General features: G+C 41.7%; 2 protein-coding genes across 2 annotated transcripts in view; both read right to left on the bottom strand.

Moving 5' to 3' along the window:
* Positions 1–689: 689 nt before the first annotated feature.
* On the bottom strand, positions 690–4967 carry NDUFB6 (NADH:ubiquinone oxidoreductase subunit B6). The gene is made up of 4 exons (XM_042453941.1): positions 4668–4967; positions 3324–3416; positions 1382–1426; positions 690–859 (listed from the first exon to the last, which is right to left on the bottom strand). The coding sequence occupies exons 1-4, from the start codon at positions 4884–4886 to the stop codon at positions 794–796; spliced, it is 423 nt and encodes a 140-aa protein (XP_042309875.1). The 5' UTR covers positions 4887–4967; the 3' UTR covers positions 690–793.
* A 1794-nt stretch (positions 4968–6761) lies between these two features.
* LOC121920535 overlaps positions 6762–9997 on the bottom strand; it is a 34676-nt gene continuing 31440 nt past the window's right edge. The window contains exon 11 of the mRNA XM_042447668.1: positions 6762–6779. Coding sequence (XP_042303602.1) covers positions 6762–6779 — 18 coding nt within the window. The remainder of the gene's footprint in view (positions 6780–9997) is intronic.

A 9997-nucleotide genomic window follows, 5' to 3' on the forward strand; every position in this document is an offset into this window, starting at 1 on the left:
GAAATAACATTATTCAAATTACAACAGTTTTAGTTAAGTAAATTCAATATTTAACTCAACGTGTGTAAATTTTACACATAAAGAAAGGTGAGGAGGAGGAGGAAGAGAGATCATGGCCTCCACGCCTCAGGCCCCCCTTGAGCAACTCTTGCCCCCTCCCCAGGAATCCTGCCCCATCATTTGAGAACATCTGAATTAAGTAAGATGTACAGTTACCCCTCCAAGTCCGCGGACTTGAAATCCATGGACTTGAAAATCCGCAGAGGGGTGATCGCCATTAAACTTAATGGGGCGCATGCCCATGGCACACACCCTGCACACACGTGGCCCATTCAAGCCTATGAGGCTTGAATACATGCGAGATTTGGAACTTGCAGTGGGGGGGGGGGTCTGGAACGGATTCCCCGTGAGTTCCATGAAATGACTGTAATTTGAGCTTCTTTCCTTCTTTGGTTCTGTTCAGCTCTTTCCAAGTAAATACGGCTTATTACCTCCTGTTTGGACAATGGAACTTGGTGCTGCCTGAACAAAACCTCATTCATTTAGTGGGTCTATTCTGACTTTACACAACAAACTCATTTCTTTGGCAATTGTCCATTGTTTTGTAGCGTATACTCCTCTACTGTTCTGAGTAAAAGTAAAGAGCAACACTATAACAAATTTAGTTCAAAAATAAAAAGTCAGAATAGTAATCCTGAAGCCACTTTAATTGTTAAATAAGATTCTGAGTTATGTAATGTATTTCAGTAGGAGGCAAGACAAATGCCTGCAGGTTTCTGAAGTCTTGAGCCTTTTAATGATGGCTGCTTGGTATTTCTAGTGGAGGAACAACTTCATTCGTCTCCAGAATAGTGTCACCCTAAGAAATTAAAGAAATCCCATCATCAAAATAAAGTTAAGACACCAAACACGAAAGTTCTTACACAACAAAAAGCAGCATTTTTCTATTATTGGTACACAGTACATTTTGGAGGCATTTTCCTATGTATAAGAAAGTCTTAGCATATAGCAGATTTGTGAAGTCCATTTTTCTACAGAACATTCATTTTATATTATTATGAATATTTAATTCTCTCATATAAGAACCGATACCAAGCTCTGCACATGTAAATAGAATTCAAAATTCTCTTGGAAAGTTGTTCTCAGATTGCATACCTATACATCTATTTAGGTAAGAAATCTGATTTAGTAGGTACTATTTTGCCTTATGTAGAAAGGTGGATTATATAAAGGCAATTTAAATCACATCTAACATTCATTATTTAATTCAGCAAACTCTGATTTAAACCCTCAATTTAAATGGTTTCCCCAATATATTTTCGCAGTTCTTTTATTTTTCTACATAATAAACTGACACAAGGAAAAAATGAAATCAACTCACTGGGAATATCTTGGGCTTTGAAGAAACAACTCCATACGGCTGTTTCTGTAAATGAAAATATTAAAACATGAGATTCTGGGGGTAGTACGATTCTTCCATCTCAATATTGTTTCATTTGTGGCTTGTGAAGAAGAATCAAGTCCTTCACAGGTGAAAATACACTTCTCTTCCATGAATAGGGAGAAAGTACAGTACTACCTATTTTTGGCAATATGATTCTTGAGCCTGTATCAGCTGGTGATTCAAGAGCAATAGCATACATCAACAACAACAACAACAACAACAGAAATCCTAAAGACAAAGTAACCATTCCTAAATACAATCTGTCCCCAACACTAACTTCTCTGTATGTAGCAATGGACTCTGTGGTCATATATTTATGGGATACAAGTCTGCTCAGCTTTGACATTCCCAGAAATGGGGGTTGTGGGGAGAATGGTGGTGTACAACACTTTTGGACCAGACAATAGGTTCTTATCAATAAGAGATTACAATTAAATATGTGTGGATTATCATTTACAGCATTGCTAGCCAAAACAGAGACCAATTGGGAAAATTTCTTAAGCATTCACTGGAAAATCACAGACCATAGGGGTTTCCTTTTCCAAATGGCATATATAGTTGGATCTTCGTATCCATGGAGGATCTGTTCTGGACCCCCCCCCCCCCCAATGGATATGAAAAAATGCAGGACCTCAAGTCCCGTTGTCCCTAATGACGAGTACAGCTGTGGGCACATGCCACTATTTGGGACAATAGGGCTTGCCCTCCACAGATGCTCAAATCTGTGGATGGCAAGCCCTAGCATGGCAAGGTCCCACTGTATTCCATTTTAAGTGGCTTGAGTAAAATAGGAGTCCGCCTCATGCTGTTCCTGCACAATCCTATGTATGGTCCCCCCGCACAGCAATGTATGTATAAATGCTATGTTTTATACATGGTAGACGTGTTACATTTGTTAACCAGGGCATGAAAAGAGGGACCCATGACATCTAAAACTGGCCACTAGTCACATTCATATAGCAACTCACAGTGCTTTCTTTTGGTTTGTCCTCTTCCATGACCAGATCCAAAACATAAAATGTATTCCTAGTTCTTACCTAGCAGATATTCCTCTCACTGTCTTATATCAGGGGTACCAATGAAAATGAGCTGCATTTTGTAAAAAAATAATCTAGAAGCCATGCCAAAGAGTAAGAGCCACCTGACGCTTTTTCAAGATTAGCATCTCACCAGAAAAGAAGAAATCATCCAAGTCATTTGTAGGGACTGACCTTGGAATTGCCTAAAGGGGAACACTAGGCTGAAAACAGTGCTTTCTTGTCTTCATAACAACAACATAATCATCATCATATTTATTTCTTATCCACCTCTCTCCATGGATTGAGGTGGGCAACAACAACAATTAACAAACAAACATCAGTTAAAACACACATCAGTTTGAAAGGACAATTAAGATGTGCACTTATTAAAACGATCCATGTCTAACATTTGTCTTTTGAAAATCACAATTTACAAATCATCTGGATAAGCTTGCTAGACTATCACTGTCTCCTATCATATTATGAGTGCAAAGTGTGGCAGGACTTTCTACCTTGAAAAAACACAACTAATAAGAATTAGACGTCACCACAAAGTACTCTGCTTCATCCAAAAAGTTCCTGCAATACTTACCAAAACCGGGTATCTTTCAAAGTGAGTCTGAGAAATTAAAACTCTTCCACCAAGCCACTGCAGCACTGAGCCACAAAGCCAACCTCCCACACTTAAAAAACTGCCTCCCACCCCGTTTTCCTACAGGGCCATTTAAAATCTTCAGTAAGAGGCAGTCAGAAAGTGTACAGCGGAAACACAGAGATTAATGTATCTTGTGTTTGTGTACACAACATCAACAGGCCCTAGAATAAGATTACAAAAAATGCTGCAAAGCATACATACTTACCAACAGATGATATTTCACGTAGTAGTGAGTAACCCAAAAAGGAATAAGTAACCGAACGAAAACAAATACTCCAGCGTTGTAGGTTTTGAATACCTAAAAAGAAATTATTTCTCTTGTTAGTTCTGTAAATCATACTCTCTTTTACATATGGCACAACATTATGGTTTTAATGAAGATCGGTGTTTTAGATTTCAGAATTTGGACTGCTGTGGACTTCCAGAGATGCCCTTGCTCCACACTCCCATTGCCATTGCTCTGGCCTTTGAGTAGCCGCATGCCCTGGACTTTATACACCCTCCCACTGCCATTTCCTTTTCCTTATGTGTCCTGTCTTTCTAGACTGATACATGAATATATACATTAAATACAGGATCCCTTACTTCTCAGGCTCATGATCTCTTTTTGCCAGATGAAAAGAGTTTTCTTGGGTCACTGTTGTTTTTAAAGGCTTCTGCCTTATGTCAGATTCAGACGTTACAGGGAAAGTGTTTTATGCAATGCTCTCAGCTCCTGAAGACCAAAAAAGACAGAGCTTCTGAGGCTCTGCATGAAGAAAGCTGGGATTCAAGGGATCCCCGCAGGCCCTTGGCATCTTGTTTCCAAAAGAAAGGTCTGGTGCCAACGTGCCATAGATGTCCATCACTGTGAGGGATCACTCCTACCAAATTGTTCACACTGAGCGCATCTCCACTGTAGAAATAATGCATCTGAGGAAGGAGGCTCAATCTACAAAGCTCATGCTTCTTTCAGTTAGTCTCAAAGGTGCTGCAAGATCTCTTTGCATACTGATTTTTCAGACTAATGCAGCTATGTCTTTGAACTGTAGAAATAACGCCGTGTGATACCACTTCAACAGCTCCATCCTACATTGTAGTGTTGTGAGGCATCAGCACCCTTTGACAGAGGAGGCAAAAGACCTTTTTGTTGTTGTCATGTACCTTCAAATCATTTCTGACTTATGGCAACCCTAAGGCTTGTGTGTGTGTTTTTAGCAAGTTTCTTCAGAGGGGTTTACCTCTCCCATTACCATCCTCTGACTTTGAGAGAGTCTGACTTGATCTACCCACACCATGCTGCCTCTGTTTTGCAAAGGCTTTGCAAAACTACACATCCCAGGATGCCATAGGATTGGGCTGCAAAAGCAGGATGGCCAGATGCCATAACTTCAAGGCACTGCAAGATGTAGGATGTTCAAGAAAACAAAACACTAAAGCTTTTCTTGGCAAGTTTCTTCTGAGGGGTTAGCCATGGCCCTCCTCTGAGGCTGAGAGCGTGTGACCTGATGCCCAGGGTCCCCCAAAAGGTCTCCTATGCCCCCCCTCTCTCTCCCTCTGCCTTCCCGACCTGTTTCCTCCAGAGCCCTCCCGGGGCGAGGAAGCGCTCCCAGAAGCCCTCCACCAGCCCGGGCTTCCTCGGGGGCAGGACGGGCTCCCGCGGGCTCAGCTCCTGGTCCCGGAGCCAGCGCCGCCGCAGCTCCCGCAGCTGCTCCAGACGGAGCTTCTCGTCCGCAGTGTAGCCCATCATCGCCCGCGGAGGGCCCCCGCTGCGCTCCAGGCCCGCCATTTTGCGACTCCCCCTTTCCTTCCTTCCCCCGCAAGCGACCTTGCAGGGGAGCCTTCGCGGGCCGGAAGTGACGTCACCCCCGCGCGCCACAGCCACCGAGGCCCATAGATCAGTGGTTCCTCAAAACTGTGCCCTTGGAGAGATTTTGGACCTCATCTCCCAGAAGCCTCAGCCATCTGGGCCAATAGTCTGGGATTCTGGGAGCTGGAGTCCAACATCCGTTAAAGAGCACGGTTTGGGGACCACATAGACACACGTAAAGTATAGAAAACACGTCCAGGGGTGATATCAACACACCCACAAAACAGGGACACCTTTATGGCAGTGGTTCCCACACTGTGCCCTTTAAGAGATTTTGGACTACATTTCCCAGAAACCTCAGTCATCTGGGCCAGTATTCTGGGATTCTGGGATCTGAAGTCCAAAATCTCTTATTAAAGGGCACAGTTTGGAGACCACTGCCATAGACATACGAAAAGTCTAGAAAACACATCCAGGGGGACCCATGCAGTAACATCCACAAATGCACAAAACTAGGACACCTTTATGGCAGTGGTCCCCAAACTATGCTCTTGAAGAGATTCTGGACTTCAGCTCCCAGAAGCCTCAGCCATGTTGGCCAATAATCTGGGATTCTGGGAGCTGCAGTCCAAAATCCCTTCAAGGGCTCAGTTTGGGGAACTAGAACTACTGCTTCATGGTGAAAAAGTTTCTTCAGAGGAGGTTTGCCATTGCCATTCTCCTGAGGCTGAGAGCCTGTGACTTGCCCAAGGTCACCCAGGAGTAACTTCTCAATCCCACAAAACAGGGAGAGCTTTTTTGGACCAGCCAAAAGGCACAAAATGCACCCTGCAAGCTTTTGGAGTCCCAGGAAGGAAAAGATGTTAAAAATTATACAGGAGAAAGAAAGAATATGGAGATGTTTTTAGGAGTATTCCTGTTGGCCATAGAGCAAATACAGTAACATCCCAAATCCATAAAACAGGGATACTTTTATGGGGCCAACCAAATTGCACACACTATATCTTGCAAGTTTTCAAAGCTCCACTGGCATCTTTATCAGGCAAAGATATTGAAAATCAAAGAGGAGTGAGGGAAAGAAGATATGTTAGTCCCAAGCCTGCATTTTGTCAAGATGTGACTATTTTCAGTTTAGGTGGTATTGGAGGGACCTTCATGCAGGCTGGCCACTCTTCTGTCTTGTCTTGCTAATGGAATATGTATGTATGTATGTATGTATGTGTGTGTGTATATATATATATATGTGTGTGTGTGTGTGTGTATATATATATATATATATATATATATATATATATATATATTCCATTAGCAAGTGGCCGGCCTTGGATGCCCACATGGCATCCAGAAGTGCAAGCATATATTTTTCCTTTGATCCAATTCTTGCTTTTAGTACACAGAACTTGGAGTCCCTTGTTACAAGGGCATGTATCTGCAGTTAGGAAGGCTTAATAGCTGGCTGAGGCATTATAAAGATTGGAGAGGTGGGATTCTTCACAAGGATATCTTGTTGCAAGATGCAAGAAAGAGTAAACTTTGTTTACAAGATGTTTGTTTGTTTGTTTGTTTGCAGAAACCAGTGGATACATAACACACAAACTCAGGCAATGTGTAAATCTAAATCTTGTATCTGGAGGTTGCAACGCATTCTGTCCTGGCTGTTCTCACATTTACTTTGCTATTTCATTGGGTTTTTAATCAGTAGTTTGGTGGTATTTCAAATGCCTGCGTGCCATATTAAGGCGAAAAGGAGAGTGAAGACATACTTGATCAATAAAAATAAATCTAGTGACTGTAATATATGATTAACTCTTGGAGAAGAGGTGGAACAGAGAAGTGAAAGAAGAAAGTCAAAATTCATTTCTCACTCTCTGCCTGGGGGATAGAGACAAGAACAACATTAAATGGCATTAAATGCATGATTGGTTAAACATGTCTAACTCTTCTCGCCTCCTAAATTGCAGCCAAGGCCAGAGAGATTAATTCACCTTTGCTGTGGTCCTAGTGAAAGCACCCACCCCCAATACTGCCCCAAGCCAATTTCGGTTCACAAAACTCACACCCAATTTCTTCATGTAGCGACAATTCCACTGTATTACCGTGTTTCTCCAAAAATAAGACACTGTCTTATATTTATTTTTCCTCAAGAAGACACACTATGGCTTATTTTCAGGGTGTGGGGAGGTTATATTTTTTGTATTTGATACGTTTCATTATTATTATGTCTTATTTTTATGGCACAACAATCTACATTTATTCAAATATAGTTAAGTCGTTGTCTTCTGAAACATCGTCATAACTCTCCAAACTCGGAATTCCATCCTGAATTTCCTTAAGAACCATTGGCCCCAATCTTTCCGCTCCTTTCCACCCCTAAGTTCCGTTCCACACCGGGCCTATCACTATGTCTTGTTTTCGGGGTATGGCTTATATTGCGCAAATGCTTAGAAATCCTGCTACGGCCTATTTTATGGGTATGTCTTATTTTGGGGGAAACAGGGTATTCAGACTGTATTCTAGGGTCCATTGGAAGCTTATGAAAGACCCTTCATTTAGAATAAAACAACATGGTATATTACATCCTTATCTTGCATGGCTAGGTTTCCTGCATTGAGGGTGACTTCTCAGCTATATGCCTAAATCATCCCTTTTGATATAGGCTTGAAAGTCAAAAAGACCAGAGGTACAGAAGTCTAGGTCTTGAGGTAACACAAGATTATCCAAACTATGGCTGGCCTGCAGCTAATGGCCATTTTCTGTAATGTGCGGAGGTGGGACAGTATGTTTTCAGGTGTGTTCTTGCACTCTCTATAGAACATATTGCAACAATAAATCTCCCTTTTACCCTGTAACATCCCTCAGAGTCCCCAGCAATCCACCTGAGCCCCTCAAGAAAACAAAATGAAAAGGTTATATTAAAATCTGCAGATGCTCAAGTCCTTTTGTCTCCAATGGCAGCATGTGCATGCGGCTGCACCGCCATTAAGGACAACGGAACTTCAGTGGCAGCGCATGTACCTGACTGTGTCACCAGCAGGGACAGCCCCTGTTGTCCTCAGTGGTGGTGTGGCCACGTTGGGGACAACAGGACTTAATGGCAGTGCAGCCACATGCACACTACGCCATGGGACAATGGGGGCTGTCCCTAATGGCAACGCGGCTTGCACAAATGCCGCCATTGGGGCAACACCAGCTTGTCATCTGCAGATGCATGGAGCCGTGGAATCTCAAATCTGCAGATACCGAGGGCCAACTGTATTCTACTAGAAGAGTAAGTGTGTGCGTTTAGTTATTAAATATTTTTAAATTGCCTATTAGAGGGAAGACCTTTACATACTTGCTTGTTCTGCAATAGTACTACAACAATATTAATCATTTTACATTGTTGCATACCATCTTATGGATTCTTGCTGATAAGTCATTATTTTCTGCATTTTGTTCAGCCAATAAAGGCATCATTATTTTGTGGGTTTTGGATTTTTGTCGTAAATAAGTAAGATATAACCAGATACCAGGACTTTCTGGTGGCTATTGCATAGTGTGCAGCCACACTGCATAACTGAAGCAGTTTGGCACCACTTTAACTGCCATGATTCTATCCTGTGAAATTCTGGGATTTGTAGATTGGTGAAGTATTCAGTCAGAAAACAAACTTGCTCCATCCTCAATATGATACCACCTCAAATACTTAAACAGGGCTATCATATCATCTCTTAACCGTCTCTTCTTCAGGCTAAACATATCCAGTTCCCTAAGACTCTCTTCATGGGGCATGGTTTCTAGACCCTTCACCATTTTGTCTGCCTCCTCTGGACATGCTCCAGTTTCTCAACATTTTTAACTGTGGTGCCCAGAACTGGACACAATATTCCAGGTGGGGCCTGACCAAAGCAGAATAGAGTGGCACTTTTACTTCCCTTAATCTAGACACTATACTTTCACTGATGCAGCCTAGAATCACATTGGCTTTTTCAGATGCTGAATCACACTGTTGACTCATGTTCAGCTTGTGGTCTAATAAGACTCTCAGATCCCTTTCACGTTTTTTTGAAACCAGTTTATTTCTATAGTCAGAATCAAAAAAATCCAGGCAACTAAGGTCAGTTTGCCAGTATGATGCATTGATTGTACTTGCACCCTTAGACTTCCCCTGAAGGGATCAGATATTCAGCCATCTTCCCATGCACTCTGACTCGATAAATGCAGGTGAATTTCATATTGCCCCAGTTACTCTGCACTTCAAATTTTATATATAGAAATGGTTTCCTAGCTTCATTCTGAAATGGAGAGAGGAGGGGGAGAGAGACCAAATTAAATTGAGGCCGACACCACTTTCCTATTCTTCATGAGTATTGCACTCATGATTTTGAACTGCTGAAACAAATATCACATTTAGGCAGGAATGTTCAGTTCCTATCCCTTTATTTCTCAAAGTATTTCCAGCATCCCCATGTATAGATATTGCATGTTTAGGATTCTTATCCACAGGAAAGCCAAGTTAATCTTGTTTTAATAAGTCTGGTCTAAATCATTCTCCTTTGTCAGACATAGTATCATTCAGAATTACAGCTGATTCTCTCAGTTTAAATTCATAAACACTGTTAGCTATTTAAAAAATTGATGAAATCACCAATATGCTGTACATGAGCAGTTTTGTTGATCAAGTTACATTTGCTGCCTCCTCCCCACCCAGGAAATGAATAAAATGTTAATCATTAAACAATCATCCTAAAAACCCACTGCCTGTTTGGAATCCAAATTTGGAACAGTATTTGCATCTGGAGCAGAAAAAAAATCACAAATATTTCTGGCATCAGTTTCCAATAATATTTGACATATTACTAGAGACCTTAATCTCTAGCAATATGTTAAATATTATAGCAAACTGATATTTTGAATCAAAGCATCCATTTTCCTATACAGTCACATTTTGGAGTGGACAGTCTCCATTCTGACCACTACTAGTTTTACAAGATCCATCCCAAATCAATCAAGGTAGGTAATATAAAGCACCTCTTCAATATGGTATTTCCTCTGGCCCTTATCAGATGAGTGTGGAACTGGGGGTTTTGCGCACTGGGTGGTTCGAATTC

The sequence above is a fragment of the Sceloporus undulatus genome, chromosome 2 (genome assembly GCF_019175285.1).
Source record: "Sceloporus undulatus isolate JIND9_A2432 ecotype Alabama chromosome 2, SceUnd_v1.1, whole genome shotgun sequence".
NCBI lineage: Eukaryota > Metazoa > Chordata > Lepidosauria > Squamata > Phrynosomatidae > Sceloporus > Sceloporus undulatus.

What these genes read in the sequence shown, in the direction of transcription:
- NDUFB6 (XM_042453941.1), bottom strand. Translation starts at nt 4,886, where the DNA reads ATGGCGGGCCTGGAGCGCAGCGGGGGCCCTCCGCGGGCGATGATGGGC. An exon ending in GAGGGCTCTGGAGGAAACAG is followed by an intron (nt 3,417 to 4,667) that starts GTCGGGAAGGCA and finishes ATTTCTTTTTAG; the next exon opens with GTATTCAAAACCTACAACGC. An exon ending in CAAAGCCCAAGATATTCCCA is followed by an intron (nt 860 to 1,381) that starts GTGAGTTGATTT and finishes TTAATTTCTTAG; the next exon opens with GGTGACACTATTCTGGAGAC.